Source organism: Elgaria multicarinata, chromosome 3 (genome assembly GCF_023053635.1).
Source record: "Elgaria multicarinata webbii isolate HBS135686 ecotype San Diego chromosome 3, rElgMul1.1.pri, whole genome shotgun sequence".
NCBI lineage: Eukaryota > Metazoa > Chordata > Lepidosauria > Squamata > Anguidae > Elgaria > Elgaria multicarinata.
In genome coordinates, this window is record NC_086173.1 from 143,809,750 (window position 1) to 143,835,581 (window position 25,832).

A 25,832-nucleotide genomic window follows, 5' to 3' on the forward strand; every position below is an offset into this window, starting at 1 on the left:
TGGAGCGACGGATCCAGAAGCACCCCCAATCTGCGAACACAGTCTTTCAGGGGGAGTGTAACCCTATTGTGATGATATTTTCACTGACCTAACCACTCATGACCCCAAGGTCTCTTTCCTGTTTAGACACTGCCTGGTCAGACCTCATCAGTGTATATGTAACATTGGTTTTGTTTTTTTCATGAATGGCTCTCAGTTTATACTTATTTATGCTGAATCTCATTTGCCTTTTGGTTGCCTTTCATTCAATCTGGAGAGATCCTTTTGAAACTTTTTTGCTTGGGCTTTTGACATGCTGAATAACTTGATGCCATCCATCTCTCTGTTCACCGTGTCTCTGTTCATCCTTCATAGCAAAACCTGTGTATTTTTATTCTTATCTTATGATTCCTGTTCTTTCAACAGTTACTAGTCCATAAGAAGACCTTCCCATGACTGCTAATTTTATTTAGGAGCTTTGGTGAGGACGTAATCAAAAGCTTCTTTGAAGTTTAAATACACATCATCTACCATATTTGCAGTTGACACTCATTTGCCATATGGAACACTGTTTTCAATCCTCTGCTCAGGCAGAAAGATTAAGGACAAAGCCACAATCTCACTTTGAAAGAAGGGGTAAAAACAGAAGGGGGGGCATAGCTCCATGGTAGAGCACATGCTTGGCATGCAGAAGGTCCCAAGAGTTCAGTCCCTGGCATATCTTCAGGTAGGTCTGGGTGTGTGTGTGTGTGAATTCTGCCTGAAACCCTAGATTGCTGCTGCCAGTCAATGTTGACAATATTGGGCTAGATGGACAAATGGACTTAATAAGGAACATATATATTATGTTCTTAATATATTCAGCCAAACATTAGAATAAAAGGAAATGAGGGGTAAAGAGACACCATGACCTGAGAAAAGAAACAGAAGAGGAAGCACATGGAGGGAGGAGGACAGAACAAGATGACTGTTGTGGGGACCAGGGAGGTTCAGATCAAAGTCCATCTACAGCAACCAAGGGATGGAGACAGAAGTGGGGAACACGGCAAGCTGCTTTACACTGAGTCAGACCCTTGGTCCATCTAGCCCAGTATTGTCAACACTGACCCTCTCCAGGGTTTCAGGCAGGAGCTTTACCAGCCCTACTTAGAGAAGCCAGAAATTGAACCTGGGACTTTATGCATACAATGCAGGTGCTCTACCACTGAACCACAACCCCTCCATTATGAAGGCAGCTTCAGTAAAAGCAAGGCAAAGGAAGCAGCAGCGGGAGAGTCACTGATGGGGGTGGTGGGAGGGGGTGACACACAATTATCTTCTACTATGAGATAAGCAGGCACATTTAGCCCTCACTCCATGCAGTTTCTTTCCCATTCTAAATACAATAGAGTGGTATTTACACCACTGATTTCTATCACAATGTTTCTCTAGCTGTGGGGGCTGAGCCCCTGTCAGAAGGCAAGGGAAACCCTCAAGTGAGAGGGCAGGAGGATTGCCAGAGTGGCCATGGGTATCTGAACAGTTGCAGTTTTCCCTCAGTGGCAAGACAGGGACAAAGTAAACTTTCCAGTTGGAAAGCAATGGGAAGATGTCAAAACGCTTCTGACTGTCCCCCGCCTTCCCTTGGCACTACCTCCTGTTTGACGGTCTTTGCTTTGTCATCCCCCCAAATCCACTACAACAAAGTACGCCATGGCAGGCTAGTGGTGGCCCATTCAGGGGTGAGGATCACTAGTGATCCATTTTACAACTTCCTGGGGCAACTTTTGGAGGGCTGCAAAAGGAAAAGAGTTCTTTAAATGCCTCAGTACAGCACAGGAGCTTCATGTGCAGTCTTTGAATCCAAGCCTATTTTGAAAGGTGAATCTTATATAAGAATGCAGTAGTGTAAGGTTTATCACTCAAGATCTACAGGACCAATTTTGCTCATTTTTGTTTTAAACTGAAGTTTGAGCAGTGTAAACATGCAGAAATTGGCATCATTGCACATCTGCAGTCACTATGCATACTATGCACACTATGAACCGCCCAGAGAGCTTCGGCTATTGGGCGGTATAGAAATAAAATAAATAAATAAATACAGCTAAAAAGCCTATTTGAGAACCTCTGATCTGGAATTAAACAGCTGCATGAGTCACCAGGCAAAAAGGAAAAACCCAATGCCCAGATGCATCATAGCAACAGCATCCATATTAGGATGGAATAATACCTGAGCCACGTATATTTGGTACAATACTACTGAAATCACAAAAATGAGGTGGAATGAATGGAAACAATAAAAAGAAGTGGAAAAATTGAGAAGCTTGAAGCCCACATTTGCTGTGGCAATTGGGACAAATTGTGATAAAGGAAGAAATACCTAGAGCAAAAGATTTAAGAGAAAATCTTTGGAAGATCAAGATGAACACTTGTGTCAACACAGAAATGCTATGGAAACCTTGGACAAGGTGGATAAGTTGAAAAAGATGCATAGATGTCTTTCCCACCACAACCCTACCCCCCAAAAAATATTATTTCACTTTGGAGTCAGGACACTCCCTCTTTCTGATCCCCATGGCAACCCTCATGCCATCCCATTCATCCTCTCATATCTCCTCTTGCCATTTTCCCACTTCCCTATCATTTTTACCCCACCACCTGTTGATTCTGCTTCTGCAATGATTCTTTCCCACATCTTTCAAGGTCTTTGCTATCAATTACCTTTTAACTACCTACTGTTTACTGTAATTCATCACCCTCTGAAAAAAATATATCCACAAATTGACAAGTCCACAAGAAAGCTTTCCTCTTCCCCAAGAAAAACTGACACAACCTTATTCTTCCCCAGCCCCCACACACCTGACTTCCACCTCGGGTTTGTTGTGCCGCTCCACCACCTGAGACGAGAAATTCTCCAGGCACAAGGCGGCTTGCAGGGTGGCACGCACTGCATTGAGATAGGGGCGGAGGGTGGCAGTCTGTAACGAAGGAGGCAAGATATGAGGCATCACAAACCCTCTAGGCCCCTGAGACAACATACCCTGAACATGGCCCATGACATCAGCAGCATCCTCCTTTCCACATAAATCTACTAGAGTACTGGGTCACTGACCGCAGTACAAGTCTTGCAGCATCTTAATGTTGAGGTGCCATAACACTCTGTTGCAGACTAACATGGCTGCCCTTCTGGAAAAAGAAACTACCACCATGGGGTCTCCAATAACGAGTAGCAGCTTCTCGAACTCTCAGGGAGGAAGTTTCTTCCTCAGCGCTGCTGCCTCAAATGCTTTTAATTGAGGGGATGCAGCAGCCTCCAACCCGTGCAGTTCCCCACCGCAGCCCCCAATCCCCACCGAAACACTATGACAGCGTCTCCCCCGCGTCTTCCCCTGCCACACTGGCAAGCTGCCCCCCACTGACAGCCCCCCTTCCTCCTCCTCCTCCTCCCTTCTCCCTGGGCAAGCCTCACACTCAGCTCCCCGGCGCAGTCAGCCAACGCTTCCCCTTCCTCTCCCCCAAAGCCAACCCTCATCTTTTCTTGCACCTCCCCCCACCCTCGTCCAACGGACGCTCACCTTGTCCAGCCCAGCCCCCAGCCGACCCCTCTCACTCACCAACCCACCCACTCACTCACCATGGTTGCAGAGGCGGCAGCGGCGACAGCCTCGGCTCTGGGTCCCGAAAACGGAAGCGGAAGTCGCCCCCGCCAAGAAAAAAAAGGACCTGCACTTCCGGAACATCTGGACCGTTCCAAAACTTTCGGGGCGTGGGTGGGTGTTCTAGATCCCCACCGCCTCGTTCCTTTCACTCCCTCCCTCCGACTTGGTAGAACAGAGGTGGGGGTGGTGGGGATAAACTTACTCATATAGCACTGAGGGGGATCTAAACACCCTCACGCGCGTGACAAGCGCGGTTTCCTTTTCATTCCGTTCGTCCCTTCTCCCCCCCCCGCATGTCAGTTGGTATAACCCAGCCTCCCTAGCTCCATATTTGGGAACAAGAGAAGGCGTGGGCGTGATCAAAAGGGAGCAACCAATCACGGGGGGCGAAAGGAAGCAAGCGCCCACCACCCACACGACTTGGCTCTCAGCCCACGGGGGCGGGACGGTAGAAGGAGAGTTTGGCCAATGAGGAGGCGGCGGTACCGCGGGAGGGGCCGGAAGGGACGCGGGTGGAGCTCAGGGGGGAGGAAGCGGCGTTCCGCGGAGGAGCTTCGTTCTGCACTCTTCCCCCTCCCCGGCCCTGCCCGCGCGCGCCCCCGATCGCCCGGGGATACGGCGCGGCGCTGCGTCTCTTCCCCTGCCCGCGCGCTCAGGGTGGGTGTAACCCGGAAGGAGCCCCACGAGCCGGAAGCTACCCTAAGAATCTGCCCCTTCTCCTCCAGCGCCCCCTCTCGGCCTGTGTCCGCCCCCCTTCATTCACTCGGCTCCTTTTTGTCCATCGTGCACCGTCCTCCGTGCTCGCCCCGCTGGTGCTTTCTGTGCCCTTTCCTGGGGTAGATCCAACCCTCAACTCCCACCGCTTTGCGTTTTCTTCAAGACCTCTTGCACATCTGGCTACCCCTGCAGAGCGTCACCCCTGCACGCCTCTTCTGTATTGCTCCGTTCTCCTCCTGGCCTCCTCTCAATCTTTCCCCCCTTCTCCTCCTGCAGCCCCAGCAATTTCACTGACCCTACCCTTGTGATCCAACTCTTGTGCCTCTTACTCTCCAATTGTATGAGATCTGCAAATGATATCTCCACCTTTGCACATTTCCTGGCTGTGAACAGCTCCCTGTCCCAATTTTTTTGGTAGGGTAAGCATTTCTTGGGCTAACTTCTCTCCAATCCCCTAATGATAATTTTATTCACTGTTCTCTGCCTTGAGCAGGCACTGTCTCTTTTGTTGCATCTGCATTTGTTGCAGGTGGTTCATGTTGCGTTTCCTTTTTACAGGCCTGACAGCACCATGTCTGAGCTAAAGGACTGCCCACTTCAATTCCACGATTTTAAATCGGTGGACCATCAAAAGGTGTGCCCCCGCTACACAGCTGTCCTGGCCCGTTCCGAGGATGATGGCATCGGCATTGAAGAACTCGACACGTTGCAGCTGGAGCTCGAAACGCTGCTGTCTTCTGCTAGCCGCCGACTTCGGGTATTGGAGACTGAGACCCAGGTCAGACGGTAATCTAGCCGCAACATAGAATGGAGAGGCTTTAGCTTACAGGCCCCAGGGCTGCTGCCCTGGTTCTAGGTACACACAATTAATACAGGAATTGTTGCCTACGTTGGGCGTCCTGCCATGCAGATTTCATAGCCTATGTGGTCTCTTGGCTACCTCTGTCACAGGGATGGGGAATGTGTGGCCTTCCAGATGTTATTGGACTTCCAACTCCTATCACCCTTCACCATTGGCTATGCTGGCTAGGACTGATGGGAGTTGCAGTTCACAGCACCTGCGGGGCCACATGTTCCTTTTTCCTGCTTTATCAGGGTTATGGTCCACTAGGAAGCCATCAAGGTCTTGAAGTACTAAACTTACGTGGCCTTTGGGGATCAGATTTATTTATTTATTTATTACATTTCTATACCACCCAATAGCCTTTCTCCCCTATGCACAATAGGGGAGAAAGCTGCATCATGAAATAATGCCATTGTTTATTCTCTGGAGGACATTGCCTCTCAGTTAGCTTAGGAGTTATTTAATGCAGAAGTCCTGTCTAACTCTTTTCGCTGTTCTCACTGTTCTGATTTTTGGTCATGACCGCCATGGGCAGATCTAGATCTGGTGTCTGCTGTGCAAAGAGAAATGCAGCACAGGAGTCACTGCAGCCAAGGAGATTGCAGCCCCTATCTTTTAACAGTGATGCTGGGTGTTTTTTTCTTCCAGATCCTGACAGACTGGCAAGATAAGAAAGGGGACAGAAGATTTATGAAGCTGGGCAAGGAACATGACTTGAGCATCATTACTATCAAACATAAAACCAAGAAGCAGAAGCTGGAAGGGAAAGGAGGTCACAGCACAAGGCCGGGCCCTGGCCGGCCTAAAACTACGAACCTGCAGCCTAAAATCCAAGAGTATGAATTCCCAGATGACCCCATTGATGTCCCCCGTATTCCCAAAAATGACATGCCTAATAGGTATGTGGGATAGGGATTTCCCTAATCCTAATAATAATAACAATAATAATAAGTAATAAAGTTAAAAATAATACTAATGATGACAATAATAATAATAAAGTTAATAACTATAATAATATCAAGTTGCTATTTTGAGGTGCACCATGCAGAAATGCTTCTATGCTGTCAGCGACCTTTTACAGCAGAGCTGGACATCTTATGGCTGTTGGGCTTTATGCAGCCCTTAGCCTAATTTCAAAAGCAAAAAAGCTGTGTCCGTAGTGGTTGTGGCGCGCTCAAAGGGTCAAAATCAGCTTGTTTGCAATTAAATTAGTGTGTTTGCTTTGAATTTTTAAAAATGAATCCGGGGGTCAATGGAGATGGGGCGCATGCGACTGATGGCCCACGTGTTCCTGACCCCTGGTCTAGGTACTTCCTTAGGGCATGTGTACACAAACAGTTACTTCAGCCTAACGCACATCAATTTCTGTTCCCACTGAGAAAAGAGTAATTGGAGGTTGCAGGGATACGTATATCTCTTTAAAGAGCAAAACGGCACTCCTGAATTTCTTGTTTGTGAGGATGCTCTTGGAGCTTGTCCCTTCCTCATGGCTTTCCAGAAGGCTTGCCTTTGCCACCGCAAAAATGGCAGCTGGAGAGGCAATGGGTTCCCTATGGCAGTGACAATAAAAAATGCTTCGATCTGCAGTGAGCATATGTGTTGTAAGGACCTAAGATTATAGTGAAGTAGATCAAACTTAACTCATTCTAAGATGATCTCTCCCAGTGTGCAGAGGAAACGTGGGGAATGAGCACTTCTAAGTGATTATGCAAAAACGCAGCAGTGGAGAATCGTAGGCTGAGGCTCATGGCCTCGTATAAGTATGTTGGCTCATGAATGACACTCAACACAGTTGCTGTTCCCCTTTGTGTTAGTCAGCCTTTCCCAACCTGGCACCCTCCAGATGTGGTGGACTACAACTCCCATCATCTCCAGCCAGCATAGCCCCTGATGGGATAATAGGTGTTGTAGTCCGACACATCTGGAGGGTGCCAGGTTGGGGAAGTCTGGTGAAAGTTCAGCACACATCCTCTCTTCCTTCACCCTGTGCTCCCCAAACTTCCATGGGTTCAGGCTGTGCGCTCCTGTCGCCTGTGCCAGCCAATCTGCCTTGAGCTGCAGCTTTAGATGTTTCTCAGTGTTTGTGTCCTGCTCTTCATTTGCAGGTTTTGGGCCTCTGTGGAGCCATATTGTGCTGACCTCACCAGTGAGGAGGTGCGTACCCTAGAAGAGCTGCTCAAGCCTCCGGAAGACGAAGCTGAACACTACAAGGTAAAAACCGCCCTTAGAGGAGCACTTTATTCACCCTGCCAGCTAGTTCTTCAAGTATCACTTGATGGGATCTGAGCTGGCGGGGACCAACCAAGAAAGAAAGTGGGCAGGGGGGCAGTTCGATGAAAATGTCAGGGCGGAGTGCAGCTGCTGTGAAGAAGGCAAACTCCATGTTAGGCATGATAAGAAAAGGAATTGAGAATAAAACGGCCAGTATCATACTGCCTTTATACAAATCTATGGTGCGACCGTACTTAGGCTATCAACAGCTACTAGTCCTGATGGCTATGTGCCACACTCAGTTTCAGGCAGTAAACTTATACACGCTAGTTGCTGAGGAACAAGGGTGAGAGGGTGCTGTTGTACCGTGTCCTGCTTTGTTGATCCCTGGTCGACAGCTGGTTGGCCACTATGTGGACAGAGTGCTAGGCTAGATGGACCCTTTATTTATTTATTTATTTATTACATTTTTCTACCGCCCAATAGTCGAAGCTCTCTCAGCGGTTCACCCTTGGTCTGATCCAGCAAGGATCTTCTTATGTTCTTGACCAAGTGTCCTTGTTTCCTATCACGTAGCCCTTTGTTTCACCAGCGTTTCCGTGCACCTGAGCCAGAAACTGCACTAGATGATCTGGGGTAGGGTTCTGGGGGCTGCCTTTGGGACTGGAATAACCATTATGTTGGGTGGGGGTGGGCAGAAGGTTGATTGGGATTTCTGAGTTCTCAAAACAAAATCGGGCTCAGAATTCTTAATTTTACGTGTCTGACATTTGCCCCTGGCAAAGGTGGTTCTTGGGGTTTAAATGAAAAGCAAAGCAGATTCCACAAGCCTGAAGTCTACAGCCCTGTTGTAGAGTAGGTGTTACAGCAGGGGCGAGCCGCTACTGGCCCTCCAGATGTTTTCACCTTCAACTCACATCTACCCTAGACAGAATAATCAGTGGTGAGGGATGTCCTGCTTGTTCATCCCTGGCCGACAGCTGGTTGGCCTCTGTGTGAACAGAGTGCTGGACTAGATGGACCCTTGGTCTGATCCAGCAGGGCTCTTCTTATGTTCTTATGATGGGAGTTGAAGGCCAAAACCTTGAGAGCTGCAAGTTGCCCAGTCCTGGGCTAGAAATTAATCTGTGCCCCCTGTTGTACTGTAATTATCAGATTGCATCTTTCTTGCTGGGTGTAAGGTCTACCACATTAACCTCTGTACTGAAGAAAAAAAAATTCTGCACCCAGGAAAGCTGAATTCTGTTGCTTGTGTAAAGTATGCTCATTGCTAGTGTTGGAAATGGTCAAGGGAATAGGCAGTTCTCCTTGATACTGGAAATCCTGCTCAGACCGTGATCGGTCCTCTTAAGATTTCAGCGCACTTTCAAATCTACTATTAGTCTTGAGTTCCAGAAACTTTTAAAAGGAAGCTAAGAGCATCAGGGTGCTGAATTCTGTACCCACTAATAACTTTTCACCTGGGCAGAGTAAACTCAAGCCCAATCAGAGCTGTTAAAATGTATAAAGCATAGGAATGCTGAAGTGTTCTTTTAAAATATATTTATTTGTTTGCATTGAGCATGCTGTGTGATGCTTCGGAAGTAAAGATGTAGAATAGCCCCAGCTCTCTCTGAGGAAGCATTTGCTAGCAACATTAAACATTTGAGCATAGGCTCTGTTGCTTCTTCCCCCATGTATGCGGCTCCTCTGTGCTTGAGAAGGCTGGTCCTGCCATTGGGCACATAGGATAAGTGTCCTGGGTGTCAAGTGGACCTTTTCTGGTCTTTTCTTATCGCTGTTTTTGCTTACCTGAGATGAGGTGATGGGAGCATCACAAAAAGAGGATGCCTGACTTGTTGAGGGATAGCTGACTTCTATATGCAGCAGGTTAGACCAGTTGTGGGAATAGGGAGCTTGGGTTGTGATCAGTTGAGATAAGAGGCTATAGCGGCTCAGTGAGAGGGAGGAGGAAAGAGTAGCATTAGCCTGGAGGGAGTCACATTGCCGCAGGGGCAAACCTATGGGGCACTGATCAGGAGTGAGGCAAAGCTGGACTTATTTTTCGCAGTACTTCCCATCTTCTGAGCTGACACTTGCTCACGCCTTGTTGGCCTGCCTTTATAGATCCCGCCCCTGGGGAAGCATTACTCCCAGCGCTGGGCCCAGGAAGACATGCTCGAAGAGCAGAAGGATGGGGCTCGGGCTGCAGCGACTGGCGATAAGAAGAAAGGCATCTTGGGGCCGCTGACGGAGCTGGACACTAAAGGTATCTGGAGCTTCTCTGGGGAATGGGAGGGGCCTGCAGTTCAGTATGTATGTAGTGTGATTTATATATAAACAAGGTTTGATCCCCAGTCAGGGATTCCCGGGTGAAAAGGTTTGGGGCTTGAGAGCTGTTTTGGCTAATAGGACCTTAAGGTTTGTCAGTCCTCGTCTTGATCTGGCTCAGTATAAGCCTCCTTCCTTTGGTCTGCCGACACACTTAAAAGGTTTCTGGCTCGACGGGAATCCTGAACAATCCCACTGCAGTACACGTGCCCATAGCTGGCCTTCTGTGTGGTGTCCCCCATTTGTTGCCTACGGCACCGAAAGCCACCAGCCTGCCTCTCACCTGCTCCTTCTCTCTGCTCCAGATGTCGATGCTTTGTTGAAGAAGTCGGAGTCCCAGCATGAGCAACCTGAGGACGGCTGCCCCTTTGGTCCTCTGACCCAGCGTCTCTTGCAGGCGCTTGTAGAAGTAAGTGGCGAAGATCCAGGCCTGGCCATTCTTTGGCTTCAGCAAGCCGTGATTTATAGGGAGGGGGGCAAAGGGTAAGATATCTCCAGTGTTCGAGGCAGTAAGCCTGTGTGCACTTGCTGGGGAGCATGGGTGGGAGGGTGCTGTTGCACCATGTCCTGCCTTGTTGGTCCCTGGCTGACGGCTGGTGGGCCACTGTGTGAACAGAGTGCTGGGCTAGATGGACCCTTGGTCTGATCCAGCAGGGCTCTTCTCTTATGTTCTTATGTAGGAGAACATCATCTCCCCCATTGAAGATTCACCTATTCCCGAAATAGCAGGCAAGGATTGTGCAGCTGATGGCGCCAGCACTTCCCCCCGCAGCCAGAACAAGCCCTTCAGGTGAGCATGACTGTGTGTTTAGTTTCTATGGGGGCATTTAATCTTTTCTTTTAAATCTCTCCCTCCTTTCCCCCCTCTTTGGACCTTTTAGAAGTGGCTAACCACTCAAACATATAGTACAAACTGCCACAGCGCACCAAACTTTTTTTGGGGGGGGAAATACCGAGGCTAAAGTCCTAACCACATAAAACGGCAGAGATAACCAGTCTTTCTGGGACTCCCTCCCAAGGGAAACTAGGGTGGCTCCTTCTCCGTCCTTCTAACAGCAGGCAAAGACGTTCAGGCGGGTCTTTGGCGTCCTTTGCTAAAGTGGGTTTTATTGGGTTGAGTGCTGGTTTTGTTTCCTTTATTATTCTGTTTTTTAACTGTATTTATAATCTTACTGTTTCTATGATTGCTTTAACGAAGTTTATTTTAATCGCTGTTGTATTACCGCTAGCCACCTTTTGGCGGAAAGGCAGAGTACAAATCAAATAAATAAATAAAACTGGCGGTCAAGATGTGTTTAACTTCAAGCGGTGGCCAGCTTCACCAAGCTCTGTTCTCCTCCCCTCTCCAGCGTGCCCCACACCAAGTCTCTGGAAGGCCGGATCAAAGAAGAGCTGATTGCTCAAGGCCTGCTGGAGTCAGAGGACCGACCTGCTGAGGACTCGGAGGACGAAGTGTTAGCCGAGCTGCGAAAGAGGCAGGCGGAACTCAAAGCCCTGAGCACCCACAACCGAGCCAAAAAAGGCGAGCTGCTCAGGTGAGATGGGGGAGGAGAGCCAAATAACACAGCCCCTTCTTGGCCTTTGAGATGCTTCCCCCCCTCCTTTCCTGATTTTCTTTCCCTGTGGGGTGGTTTGGGCTCTGAACCAGCGCTCGTAGGGCTGGACCGAAGGGTTGGCTCCAGGAGCCTGACGGGACGAAGCCTCTGCTCACCTGCCCCGTTCCTCTCGCAGGCTGGCCAAGGAGGAGTTGCACAGGCAAGAGCTGCGCCAGCGTGTGCGCATGGCAGACAACGAGGTCATGGATGCCTTCCGCAAGATCATGGCAGCCCGCCAGAAGAAGCGCACCCCAACGAAGAAAGAGAAGGACCAGGCCTGGAAGAGCCTCAAGGAGCGCGAGAGCATCCTCAAACTGCTTGATGGCTAACGCCGAGGGCGGGAGGTGTTTCAATGCCAGCCGCTGGGCCCGGCTCCTCCACTTCAGCCATAGGAGAGGCCCCTGGCTTTTCAGGGAGGTGCCAGCTGCAAACACAAGACTGTAGCGGCTCCCTTCCGCATCCTGTCTGGCCATGTTGCAGCAGGCTGGGGGCTTTGGCAGCTTGCTACCTTTTTCTGCGTGTGGCTGTGAGCGTCGGCACTGTGAGACGGGGGGCCTGCATCGCTAAAAAGCGGCAGCCCCCTCTTTGTCATTTGTAGGAGGCCAGTTGGCTGTAGGTGGCTCTTGTGGACTGCCTTGGCGGGTTGTCTTTCCTGCCGTGGTTCCTTTTGCTCCGCCTCATCTGAACAATTGGAGGCTACGGCTACAGGGGGTGATGAGTTTCATAGGTGAGAGCAAAAATGCCCCCACAGTGCCTGAGTGGTGTACATTTGGGAACCGTTGACTGACTTCTTTGGCTGCACCAGCTGTGCTCCATCAACTTCTGGGGTTTGGCCAAAGTTAAAGCTGCCTGTGAAGCTCAGAAACCTGGGTGTCAGCCCCGTCCCGTAAGTGGTTTAAGTAGATGTTTGCAGTACCCAGCTTTGAACAGTAGAGGGAATTATGCATCTCCTGCTGGGTTGTGGTTGAACTTCTTCGCTGTTCGCCTGCGGATAAAATGCAATGACGGCTCAAGCCCTGTCGAGGATGTGGACTGCTGCATTGTGGGTCACGGTTGCTGCTGAGTCTGTGATGGCATTACTCTTATTTCCTGTTATGCTCGACCTCTTCCTGTGGTGGTAGTAGTGATGGGTGATGCACTTTCTCTTCCCCTGTCCGCTTAGAGTTCGTAGGAAAGGCTTGGCCTCTGGAACCGAGCATAGGAGTGCCGCTGGGTTCTTGAGGGAAAGGGCCAAGCTGAAGAAAACCTACAGGTACTGGGAGAACTGGGGCGATGGAGGTTGGGCAGTTGGGTGGGAGGAGGGATGGAACCGAGGGGCTTGACTCCACCTGGGCCTGTTCCAAGCATGCACAAATGGGCAGTAGAATTGCGAATAGGGAGCTAGAATTGGTAGTGAGGATGGCAGCTGTCGCGGGAGAGGCCCTCTCCATTCTCCCAGAATCTTTGTTTTGTTCCTGGGGGTCACTCTTTAAAAACAAAACAAAAAATGAAACCTGCTTAAGACCTGAGATGGTGAGCTGGGAAGAAGCAAAACAGCAGATTCTCCTCTCTGAAAAAAAGCAGGCAGCAGTGTCTTCCACCCACCCCTGCCCCAAATGAGCCATATTCTCAGATCTGCGGGAAGAACCAAGGTCACCTGGATGGCTGGAGGCCATTCCCTGTGTGTAGAGAACTCTCTATCCCACCAGCTACATGTCTGGCCAAACTATGGAAAGCTTCAGGGTGGGGGTGGGGAGGAGAACTGGGGCGAGGCGAATCGCAGTGCAGGCGAAGGCTATTTGTCAAGGAGCGATTCTGCGGTGTAGTCCTGGCAGCTTGCTGCGCCCTGCCTGGTATCATCCCCTTGCCTAAGCCTCCCTTTGTGCCATTGACTGTTCCAGGATGAGCGTGGCCACACTCTCTGTATTCTACCAGAGCGCAATGCTGCCATAAGGGTCCTCGACCCCAGTTGGGCATGATAAGGCACAGCAGCAGATTTGCAATGCCCATGCTAAAGGGGACTGGAGCAGGCTGCTGCATTTATCCTGGACGCTGCCTGCTTGGTCAGCTGGCGTCATCCACCACCAACTCCTGAAAGTTTGACTCTCTGTTGCCGGCTGTCTCCTCAAGTGTACAATGTCCGTCTTTGAAACCCCACGTGGGGACCTCTTTTCCTCCCGCGCATTACCAGCACATTTCAAGGTGTCCTGAGAGGTTTTAGACCGCATATCCGGCACAAGAGGTGGCTTTGGGAACAGCCTGAAACTAAAAATTGAATTTCGGGAGTGGGGCTCCAGGAGGAAGAACTGACATTTTGGGTAGGGTCAAAGGAACTCTTCACATGCTCTGCTGTATTGCAGTCCGTGTCAACATGATGATGCCTCATAAGAATTCTCCCAGAGTGTCAATAAACCCATTACTACAGAAACAGTTGATGGTGGTGTGTGCTTGGATGGTGTGTTTTTTAAACTGTGGGAAAGGCTCAAGTGTGGGTGGTTTGCATAGTGGAGTACTTCATAAATATGTGCAGATTGCATTCTCTTCTCCCCCACCCCACCCCAATACAGTTAATCTAAGATAAGGGTCTGGGAATGTATCCAGGTTTTAGCATGTGACTTCCTGCCAAACAGTTCTTTAGAATTTAACATTGTGCAAACGGTGCCATGCTTTCCTGTAGAGGAGGATATGGGGAAAGCATGCCCAATGGATAAAGCAGAAGATTAAGTAGTAGAAAAACAGATCTCCATGGGTGATGAAACTCATGTTCATGTTATCTATGGTGTGTAGGAGACTACGTGCAGGACACGGAATAACGGGCTCAAGTTAAAGGAAGCCAGATTCCAGCTGGACATCAGGAAAAGCTTCCTGACTGTTAGAGCAGTGCGACTGTGGAATCAGTTACCTAGGGAGGTTGTGGGCTCTCCCACACTAGAGGCCTTCAAGAGGCAGCTGGACAACCATCTGTCAGGGATGCTTTAGGGTGGATTCCTGCATTGAGCAGGGGGTTGGACTCGATGGCCTTGTAGGCCCCTTCCAACCCTGCTATTCTATGATTCTATGGGAAATGACCCAGAACCCAAATGTCATTGATCAGTATGATTGGGATGAGTTGTGTTCATGGAGCTTCTTTTTTTTTTAACACTTTGGCTGCATTTGTTTTTGGTTGCGCTATTATGTTGGAGTGTTGTTGTTGTTATTATTATTATTATTATTATTATTAATTTATTTATTTATTTATATAGCACCATCAATGTACATGGTGCTGTACAGAGTAAAACAGTAAATAGCAAGACCCTGCCGCATAGGCTTACAATCTAATAGTGTTAGGTTGCTGTTCAAGCGATTGTACACATTGGAAGGCAGCGGGAAGAGGATTTGGAACCACTGTGAGGCAGTGGAATTTGTGCGATGTGAACACCCCATCACAGTCTGCCTACACAAAATCCATTCCTGACCTCTTTAATAGTTTTGAAGCATCCTGCCATAAATAATCAGCCTCTGACCGTGAGTTCTAGGAACTTGTTCTTTTTAAATACATAGTCCAGTGATCATCAGGATTCACTGGATGACAATTTCGGTGATCAGAAAATAATTCCAAGCCTACTGCCACATCCACCCCACCCAGCTCAGGATTTTGTTGCTTTGCCAAAAATGTGTGTGTAGCAGTTAAGGCTGTTGGCCTGGGTTCTTGGGGAACTAGGTTCAAATCCTCATTCACCTATTCAGTCAGCTTGGGGTAGTTACTATTTCTCAGCCTACCTCACAGGGTAATTGTGAGGGTAAAATGGGTCAGTAACCATATATACTCTTTAGTAATAGTGCCAATGTGGACAGTTTGCTGCGCAGTGTGGTACTCACTTAGCTTTGGATTTGGACAGCTGTTGCCTTACAGCAGTGTTAGCTAAACTTGGGCCCCCTCAGATATCAGACTACAATTCCAATCACTCCTGATCATGCTGGCTGACATGATGGGAGTTATTGTTAACCACTGGGGGCCAAAGGTTAGGAAAAGCTGCCTTACAGTGTGGTGACTGGCAAGATATAGGGAAGAGTCCTATGGTGATGGAGGTAGAAAGGTGAAGAATTCACTTTAACCCTAGAAGAGAAGTCTCATCCTGGTGGTGCATAACTTGCCAGATTCTGATGGCTGACCAGTTGCTTGCAAGCTGCTGAGATTCTTGCAAAGACTCTGCTTCTTGGGTTGACCTTTGCATTCTGTTTTTAAAGAAATTATGGTGGGGAACACTTAACGAAGATTAGCTATTAAAAAGAGATCCATCCTGCTTTTGCACTCTTTTTTTGTAAATTGAATGCACAGCAATGAATCCAGGACTCCCTTGGGGTGGGGTGGGATAAGAGTCCACGGAGGATTAAAATGAACGCCAATGCCAATTTCCAGTGCTGCAACTGACTCCTAGATTCCGAACGAAGTATTAAAAGCAAAAGTGCATCTGAACACGTGCAGGTATGTTCACACACGCACCCATTGGCAAGGGCTGGGCTTCGAGGGCCGAAATTCCAGGCATGCAGGCCCTCTCTCGTTTAAAAAAAGAAAGAAGTTAAACCTCGCTAGGGCGAAGCCAGGAAAACCTAGCCTATGCGGCAGGGTCTTGCTATTTACTGTTTTACTCTGTACAGCACCATGTACATTGATGGTGCTATATAAATAAATAATAATAATAATAATAATAAGTAGGCCTGGAGGAGGGGCTGGCAAGAGAGAGTCGAGAAACCAGGTTGAAACCGAGGGGGCAGGATCGGGACCGCACTGAGGAGCGCGCTTACATGCGATCGTCCCTAAACCGCGCTGTTCCCCAGGGAGCCTCGGTGGGTGTGTGCGTGCGTATTTATGAATGGAGCCGCTCTGCCTTCCCCACCCCCGTCTCCAGCCCAGGTTTAATTTTAGTTTAATCCCGTCGCCAGGCTGCTCCCGCCTCCTGAGCTGCGGATTGGCTCCCGTTGCCTCCCAGCTCCGCCCTCTCGTGGCGACATCGCTGGGCGGGGGGGCTGTAGGGCGAGAGCCAGCCGGGCAAGGGAGGGGGATCGGCGCCTTTCCCAGCTCTGCGCGCAAGTGGGGTGGGGGGAGACGCAAGAGCCGCTCCCTCCGCCAGCCCAGCCGCTCTGGAGGAGCCGCTGCCACCACAGCAAACCTCTCTCCACTCATGTAAGTAAAGGTGAAGAGAGCAGTTCGGGACTGCGGGGACCGATTGAAGATGGGTGGGTGGCATTGTCCGGCATCACCCGAACTGCAGCAGCGTGGTTCTTTATGTCTCTGCTGGCTTTTGTCCCCTCTGTGTCTCCCTGCCGATGCACACATGTGGGTGATCATATGCCAGCCTTCCCTCAATCCGTCGAGCCCCCCAGGTGTGCCGGATTACAAATCCCATCATTGTAGCCGGCACACCTGGGGAGGGGCGACAGGTTGGGGGAAGGCTGGCATATACATCTATGCCTGCACCTGCCAGCCTCCGTGTGTGTGTGTGTGTGTGTGTGTGTGTGTGCTGGATCAGTCTTACCTGCTTGCGTTTGCCCGTGTGTGTCTGTTTCTGCCCCTGTGTGCTTTCTTGAAGCTTGTCCCTTGCAGCTGGATTTGCACCTGTCTGCACTTGCTTCTATACCTGCACCTGTCTCACAGGGAGGCCCGTACATTGCGTCTGTAAGGGTGTGCTTTCATCGATACCTCTCTGTGCAGCGGGGAAAACTTGGCTGAGGTCTTGGTGGCAACGGAACTCTATTGGCATGTACCTTTCTTTGTATCTGTACACCTGAAGAGGAAAGATACATCACAGGATTCTCTGGCTGTACTGAGGTGGCTGTTCTCTGTGCAGGTGTCGGTTTGCATGGTTGTTTTTATATAAGCTGATGTGTGCGGAGAAGGGCATAGACCTTGATCTTCACTGGTTTACCTATGTGTCTATTTCCCTGTGAATGCAGCTGTGTCTGGTTACATATGCATGTGGTAGGGGGGAGAAAGAATGGATGTATGAAGGTGAACATGTGGTTATCGTTACACCTACCTGTGCCTGTGTGTGTTACATAAATGCTTTTTAGGTATGAACCTATCTGCAGGTCTACCATTGTCTCTCTGTGTGAATGTACATAACATTCAAGAGGCAGCTGGACAACCATCTGTCAGGTATGCTTTAGGGTGGATTCCTGCACTGAGCAGGGGGTTGGACTTGATGGCCTTATAGGCCCCTTCCAGCTCTATTATTCTATGATTCTATGATCTTTTTGTATGTGGCGGTACTCATGTGACTGCCTCCTTGTTGGTGTGCTGCACATTTTTCTGTCTGGTGATGCATGTCGCTGGGCAGATACTTTAGTGATTGTCGTCATATGGGCATATTTAGGATCTTTTCAAATGACCATTTCGCATTCCATCTTTGCAAAGCTATTACTTTCTCCCCTTCTCTATTTAAGTGTGCTTAATATTTTCTTAGTTACTTTATATCTGTTGCTGTGGAATCATGCATGGGGTGGATGAGTGACATGTGCCATAAAAGAGAGAACTGGGAGTTTTGCTCAAGAACAAAAAACAACCTTTTGGGGGTGGGGTGGGGGAGGGAAACCCAGTGGCTGGGGGCTATCCTGTTTTAATACCAGTAGGGAAGCATAAGTCTAGCTATATATTGAGGGCTTTTGGTGTGTTTGTTTAAAGGCTCAGACCATCCCAGTTGCTCCATTCCACCACGTGGGTTCTTTCAGCAGCAGCTGGGAAGATCCCCGTCTCGGCTTCCTCTAGGCACTTAAACATTCAGGCAAACAGCAGGGCGGCTTTCCCATTGTATCTCCCTGCAGTCATGCTACACCTCCCCATGGCTATCATGCTGTCTGCATATTGTGTGATAAGCAACTAGTGTGTGAAAATGGCAATACGGGGAGGGGGGGGAACACCAGTGGGGCGCTCATCATTCCATTGTCTAGAAGGTGACGTCATCACTGCCTTTGTGGATGTGTGCCATGTAGCTGACTCTATGCTCAGTGTTCTGTGTGTGCCTGGTGTGTAAACGGCTGTCTGTCCATGTACCTGTGCTGATATTTGTCTCAGTGCCCTCTGTGTCTCTCCACCACCATCTGTCTGGCGTTGTCTCTTCCAGCGCCTGTTGCTCCTGTGTATGCTGAGCTGTCCTTATTTGCTTTGCTTTGCCTCTGTAGAAGAGTCCTGACTTTATTGGGAACTGGAGGTCAGGTGGACAGTTTCTGGACCCCTCTGGCATTGGCCTCTATAGCATGGGCTGAAGACAGGGAGATCTGATAGGGTACGTAGAGTGCTGTTGCGAGAGCAGTGGGTGTAGCGCCATGTTAAAAGTCCTTGCCATTCAATCCCCTGAATTTCCAGATTTAAAGTCATAATCCCAACCTGTAGGATTCTGCTTGAGATCTAGAGAGCTGTTGCCATTGAGAATAGGTGCCATTCCGGTCAGCTTCTGCATGTGGAATACAGAGGGGTTGTGCTAGCTGGGGTGGGTGGGAGTTGTAGTCCAACTCATTTGGAACATACCCAGATGGGAAAGGTTGTCTTAAACAGTGAACTGGGTGGACAGTTGAGTACACTGGGAATAAGAAATGTCTGGGAGAATTTGCACCAGGCTCTAACTTGGGGCTGAGTTACATTTAGAGCACCCAACCACAGTACCCTCCAGGTGTCTTAAGGGAGAGCCTGTGGCTCAGTGGTGGCGCTCCTGCTTTGCATGCAGAAGATCTCCAGGTAGGGCTTGGAAAGAATAATTGCTGCCTGAAACCTTGGAGAGTTCTTGCCAGTCAGTGTCGACAGTACTGGGCTAGAGGGACCAATCGTCTGACTCAGTATAAAGCAGCTTCCTATGTAACCAGTAATGATTTAGGCCCTCATCTCTTACTCAGGCGGCAATATATAGGGCAGGGTTAGGCAATTGGTAGCTGGAGATAACCATCAGGCCCCTGGGGTCTCCCCCCCCCCAGGAACACCCCCAGGACACCTCTTGCCTTCCTAATACATGTTCAGTGCTTTCTCCCATTCCACACAGGTAATATGCCGTTTACCATCTTCTCTGGTGCATGTAGCAATAGGGAATCTTGTCACGGTTCTCCCCTCTGCTGCTCACTGTTATGTGGAAGCCAAAGTACATACGAAACAGGAGTAAGGGTGCAATCCTATGCATGTTTAGACAGAGAAAACTCCTACAGCTCCCAGCATTCCCCAGCCAGCATGGCTGAATGCTGTGAGTAGTAGGGCTTTTTTTTAAAATCTAAACATGCATAGGGTTGCACCCTAAATCTCTAAATCATGCATAATGGGACAGCTCCAGTTAAACCTCAGTTGCTGTACACACTGGGTAGGAAGGTGTTAAAAGACCCCGTGCTTAGATCTGTGCTTGTGAGAACTGAATTCACCACGTCAGAGCAGCCTAGGTCAGCCTGCGTCCTCCCAAGTGTTCTGATGGATCGCTTTGCAAGCAATGGACCCATTCACACAACACGCTAAACCATGCTGCTTAAGCACAACATGGTTAATGGGATGCATTAAGGTTAATGCATTCCATTAACCATTTTGTGGTTAAGCAGCATGGTTTAGCATGTTGTCCGAATGGGGCCATAGAAAGCTAGAGGATTTTCCAAGGAAGGCATGAAATTGAGCCACTATCTAAGGGACTGCCTCTCTTGCCATGGTCCTGCCTGGGTATCAAGATCCGCAGGAGAGGCTCTTTTGAGGGTGCCATGACCCACAGAACCCCGACTGCCTGGTACACATGAAAGGGCTTTCTCCTCTGTTGCCCCCAAACTTTGGAATGTCCTCCCTCAATATCAACAACTGCCCCCCCTCTCTTAGCCTTTACAAAAGGTGTGAAGACTCATCTCTTCAATTTAGCCTTTTAAAGTTTAGTGTTTTAATGTGTTTAATGTTCTTGTTTTTATTGTTCTCAGGTTTGAATTTGCTGCACACCGCTTTGATAGCTTTTGAGCAGATAAGGGGGTGTATATTTAATGTTAATAATGAATAAACATGTTTTCTGGGGCCAGCCTAAGGCATTTTGCTGCCAGAGGCAAAGGACATGATGGAACCCTCCATTCCACGTGCAGAAGCTGACCCAACTGGCAGCTGAAATCTTACTTCAACGCTGGAGTCAGGATAACATTCCCCATTGCACCTGAGGGGAGCAGGCCAGCTTAGGGGATGCAGGCCAGACCATGTGGCCCATATTGCTATGTCCCACCAGACCTCGCCACTGCTCCCTGTACTCCAGTATCTGCCCCTTGAGGCGGCTACCACCACCACGCTCTTCCTAATGGTAGAGCTGGCCCTGCTCTGTTTTTATTTGTTTAGCTCTGCTTTCTCTCTCTCCGTAACTGCTATTCCTCCCTCTCCCTCCTCTCAGAACCTAAGGGAATATTAGCTGCTGAGGGGAGAGAGAGAGTCCATGTTGCTGCTGCTCCCAAATCTTAGAGAAAATTAGCTGCTGATGACAGGTGGGGGGGGGGGAGAGAGAGAGAGAATGGTCTGCAGCTCCTCTTATCTGTATTTATTTCTCCCCACCCTGCCATGGTGGAAAAGCAGACAAGGGTGATCTTGAACAGGAGAAAACGTCTGGAAGGGAAAGAATGAAGGAGAAAAAAACCCACACCAAAAACCTTCCCTACTGCTCAGATTGGCAGCCTCCTTTGGATGCCTTTCATTCAGCACACATACCCACCCCCATTGGGATAGCGTTATACATGTCTGCTGTGAGCTGTAGGTGAAACAACGAGCTGGTCTTTCAGACCTTACTCATTTCAAAAGATGACCCCAGTTAAAAAATTAGGTGCTGACCAGGGACCTAGAATTCCCTTCCAGGCATTTCTGCTAAAACGATCTGCAATTATATAATGTTGACTCATGAACACCAGGCCTGGCCCTTCCATGGTTTTCCCAGCCACACACTGGCAGGAGCCCCTTGTCTGTTTATTTTATTTTATGTAGTTGTTGCACTTGGCTTGGATTTCAGAGTGGCATTTAGTACTTGGGTGTCTAGGCTGGATAATTCTACACTGGGCTGCGCAGGGCATAGTGTTACTGTTTCTCCTGGAGGGGAGCATATCATCCAATGTGATGCGTTAGTTCAAATGTGGGCTGGTTTAAAATGTGCCTGTTGATGACGGAGTTCTTAAAGACGGCTGTGAAAATTGATATTTTTGCCCAGGTGGAAATCTGGCTATGCGAGATGGAGAAACACAAATGTGCGTGCACGAACACACACACACACAAGGTTGGCTCAAAGAATTGCAGAGTTTAAGCTAACATTCAGGCCCATTGGTGTTAATACACATATTAAGGTGGTTTAAAGGGATATTGCCTCTCTGGAGTTTGGACATCATTGGCGTAGGTCTGGAACTGGTTGAGGAACAGTGGTGTAGTGAAGCCAAGGCTCACAAGAGTGCAGTACCGTCACCTTTTCATTAGCAGGGATGCTGATGTCATCTGCCACCCTCCTCAGAATTCCTTGATCCTTCCTTGATCCACCCCCTTGGGATGGTCACACACTCAGAATTGCATGTTTGAATGCTGCTCCTAGGTGGTTGTTTTGTTTTTAAAATCTTCCTGGGGGTAGAAAACTAGTGTCAAGGGAATGAAGCTAAGGGACAGTCCCTCTTCCCTAACATACTAGCTTTCTATGGGGAAGGAGTTCTTGACATAGGGGAGCATTTCTAGGGGGTATGTCCACGTGGATTGACTGTGTGTGAAAAATGGGAAGGGAAAAGGAATGCAGACTCCTCTTTAAAGAGGATGAACAGCCCAACTCCCTTTCGTTGGGTGAATGCTCCAGGCATAGGGCCTGGACTTCCTTTTCCCAGGGCGCTTCTGTTCATTTCAGAGACACTGGCTGCTTGTGCTATAGGAACCTGAGTCAAGAGGAACTTTGATTGTCCTCATGTGACTTTACTGAATGTGATCTTTCTTGGGGGGGGCACACAGGGGAGCAGCATTGTTACGAGCAGTATATTTTATTATCTTTTAAAAATTAATAATGTGGTTTTCACCTGCGAGCAGAGAGTAATTCAGGCAATGTAATAGTAAAGCCTTTGAGACACATGCACCCTTCCTTTACGGAAGCACCCAGAACACTGGCTGTATCTCACAAGAGGGCAAGGAGTCTAGTTCTTAAGGGGTGTGTGTGAAAATATGGGCAGGTCTGACCCCCAGGAGACAGTGGTTAAAACAGAGGAAGGAGATGTATTTTCAGCTTTGCAGGAGCTACAGTTGTTGCTATGGAGACAGCAGTAATGTTACCAAACAGGATAAAGTCTGAGCAACATGCTTAAGGGCACCATGATGAAGAGAAATTGGGAAAAGGGAGGGTGAGCTGAGCAGAAGCAGAAGCAAAAGAAGCCCTTAAGTCTGGCCAGGGGCCTGCAGGCTTTGCTCAGGAGATTTGCATTGCTTTGATGTCACAGCAGGCCTGCTGTGGGTGGGTGGGTGGGTCGCCGGCTTCTTTTGACAGGGCCTAGCAGAGGCTGCCGAGGGGTTTATCGGTGCCAGCTGGGTGCTTTAGGAAGGAGACTTTATAGCAGGAGGAGGCAATCTGCTTTTTTGGACTACCATTCCCATCATCCCTGACCATTGGCCACAGTTGCTGGGGTTGATGGGAGATATAGTCCAAAGCATATGCAGGGCATCCTGTTTGCCTATGCCTGCTTTACTGCCTGAATTCTGAAGTTTCTGATCAACTGATCCTTTCATGAAAGGCTTCTGGATGCCAGTTTGTTGATGAAGATCAGCTGATTCATTTCAGAGCCTTTCCACTTGAAGGCAAACCAGCAAATGGTTAAGGGGCTTAAGCAACTCTCCCATGAAGGAAAATGACGATATCTGAGATTGTTTAGCTTAGAAAAGAGGCGAATAAAGGAAGCCATGATAGAGGCGTACAACATTATGCGTGGTGGGGAGAAAGTGGATAGGCACTAGCAGACATTTTTCTCCATCTCTTGTATTAGAAGCCAGGTTCATCCCTTGAAGCTGATTGGTGGGAGATTTGGGAAAGATAAAAGGAAGTATTTCTTCACACAGCGCATAGTTAAACTGTGGAATTCACTGCCACAAGATGTAGTGATGGCCACCCATTTGGATGGCTTTAAAAGGGGGTTAAGCACATTCCTGGAGGAGAAGGCCAGCAATGGTTCCTAGGCCTGATGGCTTTATGCTACCTCTAGTGTCAGAGGCAGTATGCCTTTGTACACCAGTTGCTGGGGAACATGGGCTGGAGAGTTCTGTTGTACTCATGTCCCGCTTCTGGGTTTCCCGTGGGCAAGTGATTGGCCACTGCGCGAATAGAATGCTGGACTAGATGGACCCTTGGTCTGATTCAGCAGGGCTCTTCTTATGTTCTTTCGTTCTTAACTCTTGCTTCAGATGGATCTGATGAGCCAAAGTGAACTGTATATGCAGTGATTCTTCTGCCTTGCCATGTCCCTCGTTTGCTCTTCTAGGCGCTATATTGCTTGAGGATGAAGATGCCATCTGGCCTTTAGGTTCTTTATTCTAATGCCGTGTGTCTGTTCTTTCCCATAGGTCCTGAGTTTGCTACACCTGCCTGCCCCTCTGCTCCAGGCCATCTGGGGATTGGGCAGCCCAGGTTTTTTGCCCAGGAAGAACCATGCCCTTGGGAAAGGCTGAGCCCAGCTGGAAGAAACGAGCTGAAGATATCCGGGAGATCTATGACTTCCGGGAAGTGCTGGGCACGTGAGTTTGTGCAGTTGCTGATGACATTTGGGTGGGGACTGATCCTCAAAGACAAGGGTAGGCAGGCTTCCCCCACTCCCCCAGAACCTCAAGGATCACCAACTGGATTCTGGTGCAAAACTGTGATTCTGGAGGCAAACATATACCTAATAGAATTAAGGAACAGGGCGCCTCTGAACACCTGGCTCTGGCTAAGGATTGCTTTACAGCAGAGGTGGGCTACTTGTGGCCTTCCAGATGCTTTGGCCTACAACTCCCATCATCCCTCACCATTGGCTATGCTGGCAAGGGCTGATGGGGGTTGAGGGCCAAAAATGGCCCAACCTTGGTGTACAGTATCCAAATTTGAGCTTGCAGTCCTGAAACACTGAAATACACTCCTGGTTTTTGCTCCCCAAACTTTCTTAATTTTAGCAGCCTATTTCTTTTGCGGTAGTGGGGGACGGTCTGTGTTCAAAGGAAGAAATCATTAGTAAAAGAACTGGGGGTCAGATTCCTTTCTAAATCTACTACAGATCACTCAGACGCTACCATAAGATCCCGATGTGATCTAACTTCTGCCCGCTACTCTCAAAGGACTTCTTTACGCTATGAAGATCCCTAAGGTTGTTAACCCGAGGATAACAGGCCTTATCTACATGGATTTGGAATTCCAAGGCTGTTTGGGAGTCACACTTCCTTGTTGCTTATCTTGGGTCATTTTCTGGTTATTCTATGCAACTCTGAACTGCATGCCCTTTGCCGGATTTTAGAAAGCCTACCTGCAGATGAGGACCTCTCACGGGCCATTTTAGAACCATGGGTCATAGGTTCCCCATCCTTGGTCAGCTTCAACTCCCATATGTCCCAGCATGCTTTGCAAGTGATCAGGGATTATGGAAACTGTAGTCCAAAACACCTAGAGGAACTCCAGCTTGTCTATCAGGCAGTCACCTGGAGTTGTCTTGTTTTGGGCTGGTCCTAATGACTGGCAACTCATGGATCCGTTTGATGTCCCATGGTCCCAAGAGGAAGCTGTATAGAATGTGTGCACAAAGAGGAAGCTGTAGGGTGGTGAGGATGCAGAACCCATGCTGCAGTTACAGGGAAGTCCCATTTAAACATCTCCCCCTTGAATTGCCAGGTACACTCCACCTCAGATTTGTATCAGGGCTAGGTCGACAGGTGGTGAATGGGCCTCAGAAAAATATGGCCACAAATATTAGCACAGGGCTCAATCAATATTGACAGGAGCCCTGGGCTGCTGCTGAAGTATGTGGACAAACTGTAGTGCAAGGGTGTCGAAACTCATTCAGCCCCAGGATCAAATTCAATTCCAATTCCAGAGAAGCTCCCAAGGGACGCATTTCAGTGCTGAACAGGGCCAAAGGCAAAACAGACAAGGCCAAAAATATCCCCAAAGCCGGGAAGCCACCAAGCAATCAGTGTTCAGGGTGGGGAAGCAGTGGGCCCAGGGAAAGGGCATGTGGTCACCTAGGGAACCCCTAAAGTTTGCCACCCCTGCCATTTTGGGGGAGGGGATTTATTCTAGGAGAAGGACTCAGCCCTGGAGGTGGTAGTGAGGGCTCTGTGTTAACTCCACAGCCCTCTTTAGCCCCGCCTTTCTTCAGCCTTCTTGGACCAAAAGGAACTAATTTTTGTGGGTTCTTCGTGGTTAACAGTCGAATGAAGAATGAAAGGTTCAGGTTGGGGAAGAAACCATTTGTCTGCTTTCCCAAAAGGCCAAGCCTGTTTCACTCTATTACCCTCACCCTCTTATAGTACCATTTTTCTTCTAGCATGCCTGTGATCTAGGGAAATGAATCTTATGTCTCCGCCCTGAGGTCAAGGGCTGAGTTTTGACCCCCAAGGTAGAGCTGGCT

At 48.9% G+C, this 25,832-nt stretch overlaps 3 protein-coding genes across 4 annotated transcripts in view; 2 read left to right on the plus strand and 1 right to left on the minus strand.

The window, feature by feature from the left end:
• The window catches only part of TTLL3 (tubulin tyrosine ligase like 3), a 37,902-nt gene extending 34,239 nt beyond the window's left edge, over positions 1-3,663 (minus strand). The window contains exons 1-2 of the mRNA XM_063121628.1: positions 3,593-3,663; positions 2,818-2,936 (exon numbers count right to left, since the gene is read on the minus strand). Of these exons, the coding sequence (XP_062977698.1) occupies positions 2,818-2,936; positions 3,593-3,595 (122 nt within the window). The 5' untranslated portion in view covers positions 3,596-3,663. The remainder of the gene's footprint in view (positions 1-2,817; positions 2,937-3,592) is intronic.
• Positions 3,664-4,168: 505 nt separating this feature from the next.
• TADA3 (transcriptional adaptor 3) lies at positions 4,169-13,706 on the plus strand. 2 transcript variants are annotated; one of them, XM_063122116.1, is made up of 9 exons: positions 4,169-4,274; positions 4,893-5,112; positions 5,827-6,077; positions 7,284-7,389; positions 9,496-9,637; positions 10,005-10,108; positions 10,380-10,489; positions 11,049-11,234; positions 11,431-13,706. In XM_063122116.1, the coding sequence occupies exons 2-9, from the start codon at positions 4,906-4,908 to the stop codon at positions 11,621-11,623; spliced, it is 1,299 nt and encodes a 432-aa protein (XP_062978186.1). In that variant the 5' UTR covers positions 4,169-4,274; positions 4,893-4,905; the 3' UTR covers positions 11,624-13,706. The 2 variants fall into 2 exon arrangements, with proteins under 2 accessions (XP_062978186.1, XP_062978185.1); XM_063122115.1 differs by lacking the exon at positions 4,169-4,274 and adding an exon at positions 4,381-4,753.
• A 2,610-nt stretch (positions 13,707-16,316) lies between these two features.
• CAMK1 (calcium/calmodulin dependent protein kinase I) overlaps positions 16,317-25,832 on the plus strand; it is a 30,951-nt gene continuing 21,435 nt past the window's right edge. The window contains exons 1-2 of the mRNA XM_063122239.1: positions 16,317-16,437; positions 23,800-23,970. Coding sequence (XP_062978309.1) covers positions 23,885-23,970 — 86 coding nt within the window. The 5' untranslated portion in view covers positions 16,317-16,437; positions 23,800-23,884. The remainder of the gene's footprint in view (positions 16,438-23,799; positions 23,971-25,832) is intronic.

Bases quoted from the DNA above. Each gene is read 5' to 3' on its own strand.
- TADA3 (XM_063122116.1), top strand. From the start codon at position 4,906: ATGTCTGAGCTAAAGGACTGCCCACTTCAATTCCACGATTTTAAATCG. The intron at 10,490-11,048 runs GTGAGCATGACT...TCCCCTCTCCAG, and splicing joins AGCCAGAACAAGCCCTTCAG to CGTGCCCCACACCAAGTCTC. The intron at 11,235-11,430 runs GTGAGATGGGGG...TTCCTCTCGCAG, and splicing joins AAAAAAGGCGAGCTGCTCAG to GCTGGCCAAGGAGGAGTTGC.